The sequence below is a fragment of the Equus przewalskii genome, chromosome 27 (assembly GCF_037783145.1).
Source record: "Equus przewalskii isolate Varuska chromosome 27, EquPr2, whole genome shotgun sequence".
Classification (NCBI taxonomy): Eukaryota; Metazoa; Chordata; class Mammalia; order Perissodactyla; family Equidae; genus Equus; species Equus przewalskii.
The window spans coordinates 29,088,503-29,109,482 of NC_091857.1; the positions used below are offsets into that span (position 1 = coordinate 29,088,503).

At 45.4% G+C, this 20,980-nt stretch overlaps 1 protein-coding gene and 1 long non-coding RNA gene across 6 annotated transcripts in view; one reads left to right on the forward strand and one right to left on the reverse strand.

Annotated features, from left to right (window-relative positions):
• URB1 (URB1 ribosome biogenesis homolog) overlaps window positions 1-17,879 on the reverse strand; it is a 69,400-nt gene extending 51,521 nt beyond the window's left edge. For 4 of the 5 annotated variants that reach the window (XR_011533985.1, XR_011533987.1, XR_011533986.1 and 1 more), the window contains exons 1-8: window positions 17,566-17,831; window positions 14,945-15,084; window positions 14,058-14,209; window positions 12,945-13,077; window positions 8,302-8,398; window positions 5,907-5,992; window positions 4,253-4,378; window positions 2,821-2,945 (exon numbers count right to left, since the gene is read on the reverse strand). Coding sequence is in view for 2 of the 5 variants with exons in the window: in XM_070597772.1 (XP_070453873.1) it covers window positions 2,821-2,945; window positions 4,253-4,378; window positions 5,907-5,992; window positions 8,302-8,398; window positions 12,945-13,077; window positions 14,058-14,209; window positions 14,945-15,084; window positions 17,566-17,707 (1,001 nt within the window). In the remaining 3 variants the exon portion in view is untranslated. Of the gene's footprint in view, window positions 1-2,820; window positions 2,946-4,252; window positions 4,379-5,906; window positions 5,993-8,301; window positions 8,399-12,944; window positions 13,078-14,057; window positions 14,210-14,944; window positions 15,085-17,565 lie in introns of all 5 variants that reach the window. The other variant, XM_070597771.1, reaches the window with a different exon arrangement.
• A 13-nt stretch (window positions 17,880-17,892) lies between these two features.
• Window positions 17,893-18,705, forward strand: LOC139079938 (uncharacterized). The gene is made up of 2 exons (XR_011533988.1): window positions 17,893-18,157; window positions 18,374-18,705. It is a non-coding gene; the product is annotated as an uncharacterized lncRNA (long non-coding RNA).
• Window positions 18,706-20,980: the final 2,275 nt, after the last annotated feature.

The following is a 20,980-nucleotide window of genomic DNA, read 5'->3' on the forward strand; positions in this document are numbered from 1 at the left end:
AAAGTATGTATATAAATGAATATGTATGTGTATATAACTATAAAAAATACAGAGGATGCATTTTTCTTTTCAAAAGGTGAAGCTTGTTTTTTTTCTTTTACATGAAGTGCTGATGAATTGTTACACAGTCCATAGTGCCATAAAATTATTTCTAAAACTCAACAAGACGGCACAAAATCTCTGCACAGGTCTTTTGCCTGCCTCCTGTTTCTAGCTCATTTCAAAGTCCTAAACCTGCACTTAGCAGCCAAAGGAAAGTAAAATAGGATTAAAAATCTACTGTATGATAATATTCAAAACTTGTCCCAAAGTGGGCAGTTCTCGAAAGTATAGGATGATGACAAAATAAGAAGCAGAAAAGCATACGGACACTAAAACTTGCATAAAGGGAGCAACTAGCCTTGAATCAACACGGCCAAACCCATAGGACTCTGGGTTTTACCTGCCTTGATACCTTCCAAGAAAAGAAGCATTTTCACATCTGCTTGACTAGGAAGTCATAAAATCCAGAAAAACCTCAGGATTTGCCTAATTTGCACAACATGTTGATGGCTTCTAAGACCCTCACTGTTTTGTATCCCCTTATAAACTAAAACTAAGATGCTGTATAATAGCTTCATATACAGTAAAAGGTTTTCAAATATTGAATTAGAAAAGAATATAATTTCGATGAGAAAACTATGCTTTTAAAAGTTTAAAATTCTTAATATGAAAAATTCATGAGCAAAATATAGTTTGTGTTGTCAAATGAACGGAATATTAAATCCACAAAAAGTGCTAAAACTACTGCGTGCACACACACACCCCATTTTAATCAACGACAATGTAATAAAATGAATAGCACGTATCCTGACACAGTGGTCAGTACGTGCCAGACACTGCTCTGGGCAGTGACCACACTCTACCTCTCTCTGAGGCAGGTACTAATTTTATTTCTATTTTACAGGTGAGGTAAGAGAGGCAGAGAGGGGTAGTAATCTGCTCAAGGTCTCAGAGCCGACTCTAGAACCTGTCCTCTTAACTTCTACAGCAGGGTTGGCAAACAAGGGCCCACTGTCTGTCTTTGTAAATAAAGCTTTATTGGGACACAGTTACACCCATTTGTTTATATCCATGGCTGCTTGGTGCTACAATGGTGCAGTTCAGCGGTCACCACAGAGACTGTATGGCCCACCAAGCCTAGAGTACTTACTATCTGGCCCTTTAGAAAAAAAGTTTGCCCATCCTCGCCTACGCTATGATGCCTTGCTTTCAAACACCTACCACGTGCCAGGCACTGTCCTAGGCACTGCGGATCTGAAAGAGACCAGCCTCTGTTCTCACTGATTCTCACCTACAGACAATGAACAAGCAAATAAATAAATACGCAAGGTGGTGATAAGTCACCATCAGAAGCAAGAGCCAGGCAAAAGGATAGTCATGGAGGAAGGGCTATTTCAGAAAACGGCTGCCAGGGAAGGCCTCTCTGATGTGGTCACATGTGCACAGAGACCTGAAATGAAATACGGGAAGAAGGCTTACATCTACTGGGGAACCACGCATTTCAATTTCTCAGCTTTCCATTAATGTCCCCACAAACCAAATTCCCTTCCTCTCCCCTAAGCACAAACATTTGCCTTCTGCGCACGGCTTCAAAAACTGACGTAAACCTCAGCTTATTTAAACAGACCCACACCCACAAGTTGATTCAGTATGCTCATTAAATGACCACCTATTCTATGGGTCTACTTAAGGGGAAAAAACGCGTGTGTTTTAAGCATGGTTTTATATTAGACTATAAAAGTCTGCTGTTCATTTGAGTAGAAAAATGAGCTTTTTCTCACTGGTGAGAGAAAAGCCATATTATCACCAAACAAATTAAAGGAAAAAAATGATGTGGCAAGTTAATTCACGATAATCTCAGAATCAAAACAAGTTTAAAGTCACGAGCAGGGAGAAAAATCTCACTGTGTGACCCCATTCTGAAGGAACCAGTCATTTCTGGACTGGTTAAAACTCAATCGAACCATCTATATCCTCATAATAAAATGCCAAAAGGGTAAAAAACAAGAGTCACTCACAGTGGCCAGAGAATATGTCCAATATGCTTATTGTCAAACAGGAAAAAAGCAGGTTGATGAACAATATATCTAGCAGCAGCCCATTTTGGTTATTAAAAATATTAACATGGATATGTATCATAGTTACATGACACAAAGATAAAGTCTAAAAAGAATATAATCTAAACCACTAGCTTTCGACTATATATAAAATGTTATCATAACTGTAAAAACAAAACTTTGAAATCCTAACTGGTTAGCAGCCCTCTCTGAGGAGAGGGGCACTGTGCAGCTGTTACGAGGATGGGCTTGAAGCAGAGCTCCTGGGTTCAAATCCGAGCTCTGCCACTTTCAGGGCAAGTGACCTGACCTCTCCGTGCCCTTTTCCCTCAGCTGTGGAACTGGCATGACAACAGTACCCGCCTCAGGGTTTCAGGGCGGCCCATGTCAGGGAAGGTGCCTGCCCTGTCTGGGAAGGCGGTGTAAGACATTCTCAGATCCAGCCGACACCACGGTCTTCGACACGCAGCAACCCCCTGGCTGAGATCTCTCAAACTATGCGTCTCAGTCAAATGCTACCCTGAGACCTTTGCCCCGAGGGCACACGATGACCAGAAGCTCTCTGGGTCTCCAACCACTCACCACTAAAGTGAGTGAGATGACGTCCACACTTCCTGTTCTAACCCACTATACTTCCATTATTTACAGATTTCCCCTGGAAGGCACATATGTGATGACTTCTGAGAAAACACTCGGGGTTCACAAGAGTGCTACACTTTACCTGCCAAAGGTACCAAGAGAAGCATCATAAAAATTAATCCCGTGCTTGAGCGAACAGCAGAGATCCATCAGGAAGCTATGAACCAGCTCCCTCACCATGGTCTTGCCCGCATCTTCAGTAGAAGCCTATGAGGGTGACAAAAATTCAATGAAAATCCCAAGCTCACAAATCTTAGTAACAGCTACAGAGTAAAAACTGGATAATATCACAGGCCTAATGACAATGGATGCAATATTTTAAATTAAACACTTAGTATCACTCCAAAAAAACAGCAACATCAATCAAGACCAAAAAAATACTCTTAGGAGGGGCAAGTTAAAACCCTTCTTTTTAACAAGCTTAAGAACGACTTAATTTCTCTTGGTCTTTTGAATAAAATTCCACATTGGGGAGTGTTTTTATTAAGCCCCCGAGGCTTCCTGGTAATAGAGCTTACAAAGCATTTTCAAGTCATGAAGATAAAAGGAAGTAAAATACTGGGCTCCTGAGAGGTAAGTGATTAGAAAGTTAACAGGAAGTCTGAGCCTTCACTACTCTGGCCAAGTCCAGGTTCAGAAACTCCTCGAGGAAAATAAAAATGAGGAGAATTAAAAGGTACATTGGCCTCGGGGCAACGTGAGAGCAACTGTTGTAATTTAGCACTTGTTACAAAATAAATCACACGTGTCAGTAGGTGACGAAACTGAGGCTCCCTAGACGCTTAGGATCCTGAAGAAGAAGCAACAGGCCTTAAAACTCCAAAAGCTGGGCATGAGAATGGAAGGAAGGAAGAAAAAAGAAAAGGTCAATGAGAGGAGGCAGAGAGAGCCAGGATCACCCCTATAAACCTACTGGGCAAGTACTGTAGGGAAAATTAAGATGTCACTCAACTGAAGGGAATAGTTTTCTCATTAAAAGAAAAAAGAGTTGAGGGCCAGCCCCAGTGGGCTAGCGGTTAAGTTTGGTGCTCTCCACTTCGGCAGCCCTGGTTCAGTTCCCGGGCATGGACTTACACCACTCATCTGTCAGTGGCCATGCTGTGGTGGTGGCTCGCATACAAAAAGAGGAAGATTGGCTTACAATCTGGTAATAGAGCTTACAAAGCATGTTCAAGTCTCGAAGATAAAAGGAAGTAAAACACTGGGCTCCTGAGAGGTCAATGTGAGAGCAACTGCTGTAATTTAGCGCTTGTTACAAAATAAATCACGTGTCAGTGTGACAAAAAAAAAGGTTTAATATCATGATACCTCAGAGGTTAGAAAAAATCTTATTTACTGTAAAAAAATTTTTAGATCGTATTGCATCTAAGAAGAAAATTAACATAACCACAAGCCAAATGCAACATCAAATGGAGGGACCTGTTTAAAGGCAGGTGTCTGTTTAGATTTTTCAGTCTCCCAGCTGTAAGGATTGCATAGTAACAAGGCCATTTGAAACCCAAATGTGACTGTACCTTGACATTTTCCAGGTTCACGTCAACAATCCCATTCCAGCTGTAGAGAGATGCTATATGGTTCAACAACTGCCCAGTAAAGAAACGCACCTTCTGGGTTTTTGTGATATTTTTATTGTGAACTACCTGAAAATAATAAAACAAAAGAATTTCAAGGAATTCAATTATTTTTAAAATAAAAATTATTTTACGTTTAGTGTTTATTGCTTTTTGTCATTATAAAAAATAATGCAGGCTTACGGCAGAAAATTTGGCCAAAAAAGGGGAAAAACTTAAAAAAAATTCACCAATATCCCAACCATCCTAGGACACAGCATTTTGGTACTATTCTTTTCAGCCTTCCTCCTACCCACACAAAATACACATGTTTTTTCTTTTTTTGCCTCTTTAAGATTATATTTATATAGAGTTTTGCGCCTGCTTTTACTTACGTAGCATGAGCTTTTCCCACATCATTAGAAACTCCTTTGGAACATCACTTTGGAAGGCTGACTATCACTCTATCCCATGGGTGGTCATAACTTGTTTACCATTCCCTGGTGAGTACAATCAGGCTGTTTCCAGACTCTGGCCACGACTAGCAACCTGGTACAAAGTGTTCACCGCATCCCTGACTGTGGACTTGAAATTGCGGCCCAGGTTCTCAGCTCACCCAAACCTACCCGGAGAATTTGAAACACCTAGCTAAAACGCGTATTTCAAATACAATACATTCCCTGGGTGGTTCTGAGGCAACCCCTCCTACCCCTGGGGCTACAAAGGTTTTTAAGACCTTTGAGACAGTGCCAGACCTGCGGTCTTCCAGAGGGTTGTAACACTTCCTCCAGGAAAGCACCTGGTTCAAAGCATCTTTGCTAGCATCGGACCCCTTGTTTTAAAAAGTCAATGCTAATTTGGTGGCAAAAAACCCTCTACCTCATTATTTTCATGCTTTAAATCAGACTTTCTCAACCCTGATTCCCTATACTACTGACATTTTGAGCCAAATAACTGCTGTGGGGGACTGTCCTGCGTGCTACTCACCACATGCGAGTTGCACCTCCTCAGGTGTGGCACCAAAAATGTCTCTAGACATTGCCAAATGCCCCACGGGGGGCAAAATCACCCGCAGCCGAGAACCACTGTTTTAAACATTATGAAAGTTAAGCATTTTAACGCTAATTAGTCATTTTTATATGGACCGCAGTTCACAGTCTTTTGACAACTGCTTATGTTGGGAGGGTCACAGAGTCTTTCTAATCGGTCATTTAAGGTGTTCTGTACTAAAGACAGTGACTCTTTCAGCAAGCTTTTAAATTTCTAGAAGACGCCTGTAAAAGGCATAATACGCAGCATGACACAAAACAACATTTGCTCCCTGGGTAAGGGAGAAGCGTTGTCATGTACGGCTCACAATGACTCTGAGGGCTCCCTGTGAAGCAGTGAGCAACAGCTCTTCTCCTGTCGTGAGAGGCGGCAGCCTGGCCCGGGATCCGGCAGCTGCTCCCGCTACTCTCCAGCCTTCAGGATCATTCACCACCACCAAGTTTCTGTTTCAGAAACAGCTCTCCACTCAACCTACGTAACAAGCTATAACCCAGGATATCACAGAGCTAGAGTCCCGGGAAACAATGGAGAAAACAAGTGACAGAAACGCCAATGACCAAACGCATACCTTTGTCTCCAGTGTCGATAACAAAATATTGACGGTGGAAATTCTATCTTCCTTTATGCCTGAGCTAAAAATGCAAGGAATAAATTCTGCAAGGAAAAGTTTCAAAGCGTTAACCTCAAAAATACTTGGAAGATGAGAACAAACAAGAGAACATTATTACTTAAATGGTATAGCAAACAGTGCCTTTTACTTTATCTTTTGAAAGTTTTGTCTGTTTTAATTACGCAAGCTCACAACAGGAATAACCACTTTCATGACACGGGAAATCAGTACCTAAAGGTAGAACAATGACAGAACTTTTTAAGGACGTCAGTAGTTCTTCAGTGTTGTCTTACTTTCCTTTTCTCACATTAACTTAAGTAAAATTAATTTGATAGTGATTGTTTGGAAGAGAATGTATGGTAGGATTATGGTTTTCCAAAATTTCTCTCTTTGCTCAGACTTGCTCAGAGATCTATTAAAAATGACGGTCTCACGGGGCCGGCCCCGTGGCCAAGTGGTTGGGTTCCCGTGCTCCGCTGCAGGCGGCCCAGAGTTTCGTCAGTTCGAATCCTGGGCGCGGACATGGCACTGCTCATCGAGCCACGCTGAAGCAGCGTCCCACATGCCACAACTAGAAGGACCCACAACTAAGAATATACAACTATGTACCAGGGGGCTTTGGGGAGAAAAAGGAAAAAATAAAATCTTTAAAAAAAAAAAAATGACGGTCTTGCTTTATTGACTGGTGGTGGCATGTAGGGCGTCTGTTTGCTTTTTGCTTTCTCTTCATACTTTTGGATCCCCAGGGAATCAGCCACCACAGCATGTGCCCTATCATCACTAATGCGCTGGTGGCCCCAGGCAGAAGCATCAAGCAATTCCAATTCCACTTGCTCCACACGTGCTCAATGGGCACACTAACTTCTACAAACACAAATTCATGATTCTTCACAAAAGAAAAATCAGAAAGCACCAGACAAACCAAAAGAAAAAATTTAAAATAAACCATAACGCCACTACCCAGAGGTTAATACTGTTAACATCTAGGTTACCAGCTGACTGTTAGCCTTCTGATGTATCAATACTCTGTTACATTTAACTTTTAGTAACGTGGGACCACACTTTACAGTTTTATAACTCAGTTTACACCCAATCATATGTCATATATACATTGTTACAAACTTTAATGTTCCTAAGTGTATTTCTACACGACTTCTGATAGATGCATTCCATCTTAGGACTAGTTCTCAATTTACTCACCCAATCCTTTGTTGGTGGATAGTTAGGAGGAGTCTGATTTTCAGCTAATATTAAAAAAAAGTCCCCTAATAAAACCTCTACTAACACCCTTAATTATTTCCTTAAGATAAATGACAAGACATGGAACTGCTGGATCAAACAAGTACAAAGTTTTGATGCATACGCCACACTGCCCTGCAGAAACAGGAAGTACACCCCACTTCCTCGAGCACTGCAGATGAACCCCCCAAGTCATGCAGTTTAACAGACGGCCAGATGGCTGAGATGACCCGGGGGAACTCTAAGGAAACCCCAGCCCTGCAATGTGCAGGAAAAGACCTGTCCATCACATCAGGCAAACAAAGCATCTCCTGCCTGAACCTGGGACAACATTCAGGGTGACCACCACCCACACCCGGCTCTCAAAAGGCCCCAGGGGGTCACATTCTGGAAGGAGTTCAGGTCTCCCACCCTAGGAGAGGTGGAAGAAGGGCTGGAGATCCGACCACACTGGGCCACAGCACCATGCTGGTCGACCTCCAACAACTCCCAGAGCTCTGGCCAGGACACAAGACGGCTCCTCACCTCCAGAAGGACTCGATTCCACCAACTCTTACTGAACAACTGCCATGTGCTAAGTGTGGTCCAGGTGCCGCCACTTACCATCTTACTGAGTCTCTCAATAAAATGCAAGTGGCCCTACTAGATTAACCAATGCCAAGCCTTGCTCTAGGGAGACAGTCACCAAAAGGTGGTCCAGCTGGGATTCTCTGAGGCTATTACTGCTATTCTGGTAACACTAGGCAAAGCCACCAAAGTAATTAAACTTTATTTTTTACACACAATTACTAAGGGGAGCCAGGTGCCAGGGCTATGAATCAGTGTATGTTCTGGGGCCATAAAGCCTCCTTTGTTTGCACGAGCCTCTGAAGTTTGCATTTATCCTTTGTTAGGACATCGCTCAGCATTCCAGATAGCAGAACAGGAATGCCTCTGTCCACGCTGACCAGCGGGAGCGAAACCGCCCTGAGCAAAGCTTCCCACACCAGCAGCCCGCGTTCTAGTGCACACGGCAGCTGTGACAGCTGCTGACTTTAACCCCGAGAAAATGCTCTGCAGATTTTTCAGAACAATCACAAGCAGGCTCTGCTATGAGACAAACAGGCACACCTACCTTTCAACTCCAGCACTTGCACTATGGTGCTGTCATCCCCCGCAATCAAAAAGGAGAGGGCGAACTGGATGTAGGCCAGGCGGACGTCATGCACGCCCTGGGGACAAAGGAGACCACGTGTCACACGTGCATCCATACATACACCCGAGGGACCAGAAACACGGCAGGCATGCACGCCCCTCAAGTCCCTGGGTCACAAAGGTCTCCAGGGCCTGTGTCACCAGAGGGCTCTAAGTCTAAAGCCAATGGTCATCTCTTTACGGAAACAAAGGGTTTTTTCTTTGCTCTTTCTCCCTCAATCTTCTACTCTACTTTTCCTTCTCTTTCAAGTTCTTTCTAAATACAAAAGTATGGGTATGACACAGCGTCTCCCCTTCCCCAACTGTAATACATAAACCTTTTTAGTTTACGGACCACTTTGGCATAGAGCAGAAGATGCTCAGCTTGTCTAACTATCATCCACTCTCACTTTCCAATGAAATAATCCACCTAAATTTTTGAAAATCCAGAGATCATGGAAAGACAGGCTGCCTTTGATGAGACACCAATGAGGTGATGTCTGGTTTTTATTAGCTATCATAAATTTATACCCAACACCAGAGCACAGACGCTGTCATGCTACACACCCAGTGTGGCCTTCCCAGGATGACAATCTGCACTGTCGTGCAGGCGTCAGCCATGACCCAGGACAGTGACCATCTTCAACGAGGGCCCGAAGGCCAGGACCAGCACCAGAACTTCATGGGACATCACCAGACCCATCTGATGGGTCTTCCCTCCCAGTAACTTTAAGCCAAACCTGTGTCTCCTCATCCCTGTTTCATACCCAAAGAACCACAGCATGTGGCCATGCAGGTCTCCTGTCAGCTGTACCTGAACTAGCACGTATGCTGAGATCCTGCACAGCTTAAAAGAAACTTTTCTCTACTTCACAGTTATTCCAAAGGACTTTAATTTGCTGCCAAGAAATGAGTTAACATCACGGAGAATTAGGGCTCTAAATGCCTGAAAAGAGTAAGGAGTCTCTGTCTTCCAGATGGTTCCATTCCACTTAGTAATGGCAGCAGAAGTGGTGGCAGTAGTGATGGTGATGATGATGATGATGATGATGACAGCAATGATGTTTACTGAGCACTTCCTCTGTGCCAGACCCTATGTCAAATGCTGCACGTTACCTCATTTACTCCTTATAACAACCTGAGGTGGAGATGCCCACAACACCCATTGTACAGATGAGGAAACTGAGGCTTTAAAATACTCACTCAAGGTCACATAACTGCTAAGGGAGTAAGTACTGGAACTGGGATAATAAGAAGTAACTGTACAAACAGACTGATCGTGCTCGACTTTATATCTGACTACAGGAAGTTCCTTCTTCCCACAGCATTTTCATTTCACTTTTCCTCAAGGGGCAAGGACCATACTCGCACCACTGAGGCTTCCATGTGAGTACATAATTAAGCGCACCTTGTTCTGTTGGGGATATGCTTCTTCTGGAGAAGAGAAAGGACGTCTGACCCACGCCCGTGACACCAGGATGGAGGCCTTGCATATTCACTGTATTTACTGAGTCTGTCTCCATCCATGTCACGTGGCACCGCAGCACTTACACCAATGCTGGCTTACTCCAAACACCCTAAGAGCTCCAAACTGTCCTCTCCGTCCTGGGGCTCATCTGTGGGCCCCTTCACAATATGAGGTCCAGGGACACTGATCACCAAAGTCTTGAAAATGAGCTGCATTTCCTTAGAGTGTCAGTAGCACTCCAGTGCCTTCAGTCATCAACTCAATGTGAGTAAAACACCAATTACATTCAAGGTGCTACACTCACAGGCTGAGAGAGGATGCAAGGATGACAAGATATCGGCCCTGCCTTCAGGAAGCTTAAAGAAACCACTGCTCCCGAGCTATTTAGATGCCTCATTGTTCAGAGCAATGAGTCACCTAATTTAAATAGAGTTAACTTGTTATCCTGGTCTATGCATACCTTGCGTTTCCAAAGGACACTGGTAAAATGCTAAAGCTGGCCTAGTAAAACTAAATTAGGTTTCATCTTTTCCTGGCTAGATGGAAAGCTTCCACAGGTTTGGGGGTTTTTTTTGGTGCCCTGAAGAAACAGTATTGGGGGCCCTGGAATGCTGGTCCCAGTTATCTGCCATTCTAGTTCTATCCTGCTTGTACACAGCAGAGTTGGACTAGATCCTCTCAAGGGTCCCTCCAGCAATGATTTTCACATTGAAACAGAATTTAGTTCTCACCTCCTGGTATCCCAGACAACCTCAATTTTCAGATCCCTAACATTGTGGAGGAACAAGAGCCCCAAGACACAGTGTCTGCCCCACTGCAGGCAGCTGGCACCATGCCCCCTGCTCGTCCACCTGCCTGGCCCACCCTCCGTCTCCAGCACACTCCATCAAAGGCAAGAGGCCCACATGCCTGCCCCTCATTCCTACCCTGTGACTGCACAGGGTTATTATCCCAGGAAGGAAGCGTCCTGAACTCTTTATGGCTCGTTCTGCAAAACACTGTCTAAAATAGACCAAAACATATTTGGTAAAACTGACCCTTGGCACAGGATTTTAACAATGCTTTCTTTGGCTGGGTGAATATATCCACAATCCTCTCTCTTCACAAGACTTTAATAATTCCCCCCAAAATGTTAAAACACATTCATTAAAAAACTTATCTATCAGCTTCTTCAAAACCTAAATGGCATGAAAAAAAAAAGGTTCAAAGATTCGAGGAGATTTAAGAATCATATCAACCAAACACAACATGTGGCCCTTGTCTGGATCTGATTTGAACCACAAAGTATAAAGACATTTTTGAGACAGTCGGGAAAAATTGAGACCAAATTGAGCATTAGATGATACTGAGAAATTATTAATGGTGTTAGGTGCAATAATGTACTGCGGTTTTGTTTTTTAAAAGGTCATTTTCTGTGAGAGACACACACTGAAATATTTAGGGTGAAACATGATTCATGTGTGGGATTTGCTGTAACAGACTGCCCCAAAACAAACCAAAAAGGTGGGACAGGTGACAGTGTCTGAAGCTGGATGACAAGCACATGAGGATTCATTGTGCTGCTCTCTATTTTTTAATGTCCCTGACATTTCCTGTATTTTAGAACAAAATTTTTTTAATGTCTGGAAACCATTCCTACACCATACAAAGTATTTAGGATACTTGATATAAAAGATTACAAAAAAGAAAGTAAGAGACTTTCATCTTGACAATAACTCCCATTTCACAGATTCGGGAGACGCAAAACCACCTGCAAAGACCCTGAGATGCAGTGGCGCATATGCAGCCTTGCCGCTGGGGTTGTGGCAAGCAGGCCCTGGTTGGGCTTTGCCAGCGCGTGTGTCTTGGTAGGTGGCCTGGGTAGCGACGTATGTTTTACTTAGATGGCTGGGCTGGTTGAGGTCCAAAGAGATGGGGTGGGAAGGGGCAGGGAATCTGATGAGTAATTACTGCCAGGCTGACTGCCAGGGAAGACCAAAGAAGCATGATATCTCCCTAGTGTGCAAAGAGCACACAAATTCTTTTTATCAGAAATGCATTTACATGTCAGGAGCCATAACTCATTGAACAGAATTTGCTGACACATTAATAAAGGATAGCATCCACGAGACATTAAGTCCTGGAATGTTTTTCCTCAGAGAACACCTTATTTGTAACTCCAAGAAAACCCTCAATACTAGGCCAGCCTCAAAGAGCCATAAGAGTTACCCAGTGTTACTATGATCAACGCTTCAGTTCATTACCCACAATGCAGAAACTCTCAATTCCCAGGAAGAGTCAGAGAACAAGGTGACACATGGGTGCAGAAGTGCATTATTCTAATGTGGTTCTCCCCCTCGACAGACGGGGTTGCTCTCTGTCAGTCTGTTGCGCGCTCAGGAACAGGGCGTGGGGAACTGAGGCACAGCTGTTCACGGCACTGGAACGCCAGCAGGGAGAGCTGATCTGGCAAACGGAAGGAAGAGCTTTGCCAACCTGCACTGGCATGCGCTTTGGGAGAACGTCCCCTCTCCAGCTTACAAGTCCTCAAACCTGTGCTTTCGCCTCAAAAACCTTTCCAAACTTAAGTGAAACTTGTAGAGCCACCAAGGAACTTTCTTTACAGCTCTTTTAAAAACCAACCAATCACACGTCCATTCTCCTTGGCATAATGCAGCCCCTACTCATTACAAGAGCTATAATTGGGAGGCATAAGTCACCTATTAAAAAGCCATAGAAGTCCTCTGGGCTTTCTCCAAAGTGGACAGAATAAGAACAGGGGCACTGGGACTCTCCTCAAGGTCCACGCCACACGGCGAATGGAGATGATTTCATTTACTCAGCAAAGACACTCAAAAGCTAAGTCATCCTCACAGGCCAGGAAGGCACTGTGATGCTGAGGCCCCGGAGAAGCTGTCCTGAGACATCCCTGTCATTCAGGCTCTCCCAGGTGACTGGGCCCCCACTGCCAGCCAGGAGGCCTTCCTTCCTCACAGGCTCCAAGGCAGATGCTTCTCTGTACAGGGCTCCTACTCCACCTACCTGAGGACCAAGGCCGGAGAGGAGGGAAAACAAACCCTACTGCCCCCCAAAGGGAAGGAACACCCATGAGGTAGGAGATGCTTAGGGCTCCTCACCTTTGAATCCCTCTTGGTCACCAAGGTGTACAAGGTCTTTTTATTCAAATCAAAATGGCTGCAGACGTCCCTGGCGGCCTCAGGACCCTGGGTCACCATGGCAGCCATCAGGTTCAGGCAGGCTCGAGCCATCCTGCATGGGGACAAGGAGGAAATCAGGCATATCAGGAAGAATAGAGCACAAAGCCATCTCCCCAGGAAGCCAAATGCACACCTGGCTGAGGTGTGCTATCCCCAAACCAGAAAAAGACAGGAGACATACAAACATGCTCCTTTTTAAAAAAAAGAATCATAATAAAAACTTCAAATGAGGCTAAAATACTGAATCAGAGAGGATACAAAACGCAAGATACAAAGAAGATGGAAATTTCTCTCTCCCATAAATGGTCATGTAACTAGGAGACCGCAGCTCATCCCTGCTTTTGCAGGGCACAGAGGAAGATGTCTTTGTAGGAGGCATCTCCAAAAACGAGCTCTTGGCTGCCTTTCCATCCTGCAGTTACCCAGGATACGTGGTTTACTGAGTGCCTACTACATACTAGGCACTGTTCCACGGGCTGGGAAGACAGCATCCTGCAGGACAGTCAAGGCCCCGTCCACATGCACCTTGCATTCTAGTGGAGGGTGACAGACAGTCAAGAGATTAATACAGAATATTATGTCAGATGTATAGCTGTACAAATAGATAAACAAACAGACATTTTTCCCTACAGGCTAAAGGGACAGAAAGTGACAGTGGACGTAGGATGGTCGAAGAAGGTCTCCCTGAGACGGCACTCTGCAAAGCCCTGAAGGCAGAGAGGGAGGGAGCCTGTGACAGTCTCAGAAAAGAGCCATTGGGGAAGGACGGGCAATGTAAAAGAGATGTCTGGAGTGTCCCCAGGACAGCAAGGAGAGCACCAGGGCAGAGTGAGAGGGACACAGGGTAGGAGAGGAGTCAGCAACAGTGAGAGGCTGGTCAACAGAGGAAGGAAGGGCAGAGCCACATCACGATGGCCTCGGAAATGGCTCAGCTCTACTCTATGAGTGGAGGAAAGGTCAGATGCCCTCGTGGAAAGCCGCACACAGACCAAACCCAAGGCTAGTCCTGCCACATAAAGGCGGGCAACTGACCTGTAGCCCGAGGCGTAGAGGGACTCGCAGATGAGCTTCATGTGGTTATTCATCAGCTTTTTCACGATGTTGGTACCCACAACATGAAAATGGGAAAGATCGCCTGCTGTCCGCAATAGTATGGCCTCAAAAGCTTGAAATATTAATAGCATCTGCAAAGACAGAATGGAAACACTTATGAATCATCTTATCTCTTTTCCTCCTCTACATACATGCTGCTCTTGTCTTAGCCACAGTCACTTACAAGTATAAAACCTTCGACTTGCAGAATTAGGCCTACCCAGATCCTGGGCCAAAGGCAGGAAGGTGACAGCTTAGCAGGATGCCTCGCCAGGCCCCAGGCTCTGGAATTAGTCTTGCTCTCAGAGTCAATAGACTGTAGCTTGCTTACAATTACACAAAATGAGATGAAGAGAAATTTCTACTAATGATTGGGTCTCACTGTCTTGAGGATATTCAGGTGTACAGCGCTACGGCAATAACACTGAGATTTCAACAGGTTCATAAACATCCCAAATTTTGAATCCTTTGGAACCAGAAAACAACAGTCAACTCAATAAATGTCTGAAACTATGACACACAGGTTTCACCTATTTCTCTCTTGTTAAATCAAACCATATCCAAACCAAGTGCATTCAGATTAAGATCTATGATCCTTTCTTCTGGTATTATTCACCAATAAGAAGTTAGCGCTTCCTACTAAAATGCTTTCAAAGGTCATGATGCAAAAATGAATGCATTCCTACAGCACAAGGACAAAGCATCATTTTCTGTGGAAAGCTGGTAAAGTCTTGGAAATTTACATCACATTTCTCTTCATCGAGCTTAACACAATAGTAGCATTAAGGCTTTATTCCGTTCTTCAGGCCAGGTAAGGAATAACATACTTCACTTTCAGGTCGCTTCTCCCCACTCAGGAGCTGGAAAATCTCCGCACACTCAACAGAAATCTTTATGTACCCTTCCACAACGTCATATACATCTTCTCGTGGTAGCTTCTTGGCAGCAGAGACAAATGCTTCCAAGGCTGAAAAAGAGTTATGTTCAAACGTTAACAAGGACAGTCTCCTTAGAAACAATCGCAGCCAATACTGTGACAGAGGGAGATTTCTGGCGGGAACATCCAAGCGACTGGAACTGCCACTTGCTGAGATGGAGAACACAGGAGCAATGTGGAGACAGTGAGATCAAGAGTGAGGACACGGCCTTTTCTCTATCGCCAGTTAAGTCATGGGCAACAGCTTTCAAAACAACTGGTTTGGAGCAGAACCCTTCCTGATCCATGGACCGTCCCTGAGGCTGACACTGATCCACCCCTGAGCACCCTCTGGGTCTTTAGCAATCTGCACTTGTCTCCCCTCCCTCCCCACAAGTGAAGGGGGTATAATCAGAGAACAGATAAAGAAAATATGGTATATCTATAAACAGTATTGTATTTTGTATTATATGTGTAATATTATTGTGTGTGTATATATATATATATAATGGCATAGTATTCAGCCTTAAAAAAAGGAAGCCCTGCCTTTTGTGACAATATGTGTGGACCTCAAGGGCAAGAAGTGAAATAAGTCAGAGAAAGCCACATCTTGTATGATCTCACTTATATGTGTAATCTAAAAAAGCCGAACTCATAGAAACAGAGAGCAGAATGGAGGGTGCCAGGGGGTGGGGCTGGGGGAAACAAGGAGATGTTGGTCAAAGGGTACAAACTTCCAGTTATAAGATGAGTAAGTTCTGGGGATCTAATGTACAACCTAGTGACTATAGTTTAACAGTACTGTATTATATACTTGAAAGTTATTACGAGAGTAGATCTTAAATGTTATCACCACAAATAAAAGGTAATTAAGTAAGGAAATGGAGACGTTAACTAACCTTATTGCGGTAATCATTTCAGAATATATACATATATCAAATCATTACACTGTACACCTTAAAATTACATACATTATATGGCAATAATATCTCAATAAACCTGGAAAACAAAACAAAAGAACAATAACAAAAATCTTCCCTAATGCCTGGCTGCAAACAAAACCCCCTAATATCCATCAATTCCACTCCCCTGCCTTCCAGGGAGGCGAACCTATCACAGGAAGTTATGAGAATACACCAAAAGGGAGAGAGAATCCAAGACAGAGACCAGAGTCAAGCACAAATCCAGCCTCACAGAAGGGATTCATGCTTTGACCCAATGACTTCAGCTTTGCCACATCTCTGAACTACTTTACCTGCACCCATCGCCTGTCAACCAGGGGTGTCCCAACGAAACCTGTTCAAATGATGCGGCACCTGAACGTCATGGCGCTCTCGGTGCCAAATCATGAAATATGCATACAATCTTTTAAATATTTAAACATGCTTTTTCTCCTGCCAGAAAGGTTTCTGTCCCCCTCCCCCAGCTCTGCTGAAAAGCCACTTCCCGGGGGAGCCTTCTGTGGTCTCCCAAATTCGGTCCCAGGCCCTCAGGCACCCTGTTTCTCCCTCTCTTTGGAGAACTTAGCCTAGAACGGTTTGTGTGACTTTGCTGGTTGATCTTTCCCACTTGACTATTCGTAAGCTCTGCAATGGCACGGCCCTTGTCTGATTTTTACTCACCATTTTCTCTCTACCTTAGCAAATAACAGCCCCTAGTAAATAATGAATAAATGAATGAAAAGCACAATTCTGTGCTAAAGCTAGTATCATCTTCCTAACACTGACTAGCAGTTGCAGGTATCAAAAGCTTGCTAACAAAACCTGTGGGAGAAAAACTGGAAATTGAGGCTCTTCTGGGCATTAACTTAATTTCTTTAACCTGGGAGAAACACTGTCACTTTCCTCGTGACATTCTGTTGTGTTTTTTCCTGATAACCTACATACTTTCTAAAGGACTATGAGGAGTTGGGAAGGGTGGCCACACTTTTCAAAAGTGAAATTACAGAATCTGCTCCATATCAGTCAGTCCCTAGGCCAATCTTGGTCAACTGACAGGTCCTTGTGGTGGCTTCAGCTTGTCACACGTTATCAGGCTAGTGAGTGTGGCTGGATCAAAGCTATTGAAAATAGTGCCGACAGCCACAGTAGCAGCAAACTGTCTCACTGCACAGCCCGAGCTGACACACTCGGGACTCGATAAACATTCGTCGTGCGAACGAGTAGTACATTTATTCACTTTCCTGTCAATTGCAATACCCAGGTTTCAGAGCTAGCTAAGGGATGCTGCCTGGGCGAGGGAGGCGCGCAATCGCAGAGAACTGTCACAACCAGGCAGGTCGCGCCCTCTTGCCGTCGCTGACAGCCAGCCCAGGACACGAAGAGCAGCGCACAGTCCCACCCAGGCCCCCTGGACGCCCGATCACCCGGGCCTCGGTTTCCCCTCTGCAAATCCGGAGGTGAGGCTCCGACCCTCGGTGACCGAAAAGCTGCAGAAAGGAGGGTTGTGTCTGGCACACGGACGCCCACCCTGACCGAGGCCGGGAGGCGCCTCGCACGCACGTGCTCCCGCCCGGGTCCGCCCCGCACTCACCCGGCCCCGCGCCCTGCGGGTCCCTCAGCTGGGCCTTGAAGCGCACGCCCGTGAGCTCTTCGGTGCGGACCCGCTTGGCTGCGCCCGCGGGGGAAGCCGTTCCGTCCTGGCCGCCCGGGGCCTTCCTCTTGGGGACCCCCATGGCCGAGAGGGTGGGAGCGCGCCAGGATCCACACACCCGGGGACCAGGCAAGACGACAGGCGTGGAGAGCACCCGGGCGGGTCGAGCCCACACGCGTGCTGGAAGAGGCGGGGCGGGCGGAAGAGGCGGGGCCTCGGTAGGGAGCCGGCGGATGGGGCGGGCCCGCGGGGGGCGGGACGGGCGGAAGGGGCGGGGCCTGTGGAAAGGGCGGTCTGGCGGGGAGGCCCCGGTGAGGCTGCGGGGGCGTGGGGTCAGGAGTTCCCGGTTGGTGCGGCGGTCCCGGCCGACAGTCTGTGACACCTCCGCCCAGCCGCGGCGGGGAGAGGCCCATCGGGGCGCGCCTGCTGCCCCTGGCGGCCCTCTCGAGGGGCTTTGGCAGGAAGAACGCCCAGATCCTCCGCTCCCGGAGGGCGCAATCCCCGGGGCGTCGTAGCAGCACAATCAGATCAGGTCTGGACCTGAGGGCGCCCCAGTGGCGCCTCTTGAACTTGCTTGACATGCAGCGGCATCCGATGCTTTGCCTATTCGAGGCCCCGCGGGCTGGCTGGGAGGGTGGATGCCCCTGGCGAAATACCAGGCGGGCGGATGCGGGGCGGTCCTCGCTGGGGCACCCGGGCAGAGGGTCGTGCGGGTGCCGCTAACCCTGACCCTTAGCTCGTCTCACAGCCGAACCAGGCCAGCTTGTCTGGTGCGATGTCGCCCCAGACTGACCTCCTTTCGGCCATGCAGGGTGGGAGGAGAGGATCAAGTGAAGTAACGTCTGTGAAAACCCTTCGTGGATAACGCATCCGCCTCCACACCTAAGTTCCCGACATTAAAATGGAGACAGCAAAGCCAGCCCTACCTAATCCTTGGGGCTTGTCCTGAGCTGAGAAAATGATGCAATGTATGAAAAACTGCTTGGACGGGAAAAAAGTACTGTGTGTTTTTGTAAGATGTCATTAATTGACTTGAGAGTCTGATTAAATGCTCTCAAATAAAATGGAGGTATAAATGAATGAGTAAAACCAGGCTAGTGCATTTTTAAATACGACATCATCAATACTTGGTTATGTGTTCAAATAAATCATGAACCAGCTCATTAGATGGGTAATTTGGTGATTCCTGGAATTCTCTATCAGGTTGTCCTCTGGTCTGAGGAAATACTGTCTCGTGTTCTGTAAAAGGATGTGTAGTGAGCATCTGAGGCCGTAGTGTTTTATGGCCTGTTGGGGTTTCAGAGCCTAGTAGAAAAGGCTCGTGGTGTTGAGTCTGAGCCTCTGGCCTGGCACAACTATTGAGCCTGTGGAAATGCCTGTGTTGTAGGCAGGTCAGACAGAGAGGGTCACCCCAGCACATGTGAGCTGATGGAGCAGTATTAAAAGACAGGGATATGTGCAAAATTCAGGCTGTAAAGGGCAATACTCTGAATAGTCAAGACAGAGACTTAATTCTGACTAATTGTCCATGCTAGTGCTCTTCTGTGTTTAATTGCCAACCGCCAACTTTGTTTTCTGCCAGGGCGGACCTGATCAAAGAGGCAGCAGGGAGAGGTAGCAAAACCATTTCTGCCGTGTGACCTTGGGCAAATTATCATCTCTCTTTACGAAAACTGAGAGAGGGTGAGAGAATTTGCCAGCATTACTTACCTAATAAGTGGTGGAGCCACTCATTTACTGTATCATAACCCAAATAGGAACAAAGAAACAGAAGTTGTCAGTGTCCATCCCAGCCTTAGCCAGAGACATACCGGATGAGGTATGGCTCAGAAGTACAGATGGATGCTTCAGACTAGGTCACCCGGATGCCATGAATCACTGATGCCAGGTCACTAACTCCACTTGTTCAGATACCAGGCTCACCAACCAACTTCTGGATAGTGACATGGCTTTCTACATAAAAGGCCTGCTTGGAGAGAAAAGACCTTATTTGCCTCCAAGAACATTCTGGTCTATTGACGATAAGCATCACTGTTCCTGGGCCATTCTAAGCTGGTATCCACTTCGGGGCCTTTGCACTTTCTGTTCTCTCCCTCTAAAACTCTGCCCAGACCTCATGTGGCTCATACTCTCAATTCATGTGGGCTCTTCCTGTCCATCCCTCACTCCCTATCTTCTTACCCTCTATTTTCCTTTATTGCCTTTATCACCTGTTGGTGATAGTAAACATTCATTTGTTTGTCAAACTCCTTTACTAAAATGTGCACTCCACAATGGCGCAAACCAGAGTTAAGTGCCCCATTCTCACTGCCTAGAACAGGGCTTGGCACATTGCAGTGCTTGATAAATATTTGTTGAATAAATAAATATCTATCTAAATGAACGCATAGACTTGAATCTTGAGCTTGGTTAATGTCAATCTGTCCTAAAAGGCAGGTTGACCCTTGGAATGCTGTCAAAAAGCCTCAGGATAAATATTTTTGAGGCTACAAGCTTATGAACTGGCCCCAGGCTGTGGTAAACTAACCAAGGGAAGTGTCCAATCTCTAATAGCCAACCAGTTCATCTCCAGTGGGCACACTTCTTATTCACACCTGTTATGTGCGTGTATTTATTCATTCCCATTTCAATCTTATAAGTTTAAATTCAAGCTCTGGAAAGGGGTAAAAGGAGAAGCTCAATCAGAGCCCATATCAAGTTCATATTAAAACATGTTACCACGGACTCTCACAATGGGAGAAATGTACGTTGCTGTACACAAGATGAAGTTGTCTTGACAGTTTACTCTGCATTATTTCATCTGGAAGAAAGCTCATTGATGCAATCACTTATAGAGGGAGAGGTATGGAATTCCTTTCTCTGTTCTGACACAAGTTTGAATCTCTTTAATGATGAATGTTTTAGTGTGGCATTTACTGAGATCAAGAAAGTTCCATTATCTGCTTGTTTAGCAGTGAGAAGAATGAAGTATTTTTTCAAAGACGGATGCCATGAACTCTAGTGAAGGACGCTGTATTCATAGGCTAGAAAAGATAGATAAACCTACAGCTTCTTCTCAGTTCAAGTCAACAAAACACCAGCATCCACCAATATCTGCTATGGTGTTGCATTATACAACCAACCATAATAGATTCCAAAAAATATAATACAGTATACCTACCCCCAGGGGTTTGAGTATCATTGAGAAGATGGCACACCTAATAAGGTCAATAGCAGTAAAGAATTTAACCAAGAACCCGAGATGATATGAGACGTTATGAGGCCATGTGATATTTACCAAATGAATGATCAACAGACATAGCATATTAGTATCATCCAGGTTAGATGGTTGTGGGCTTCTTACTGAGGTGATAAT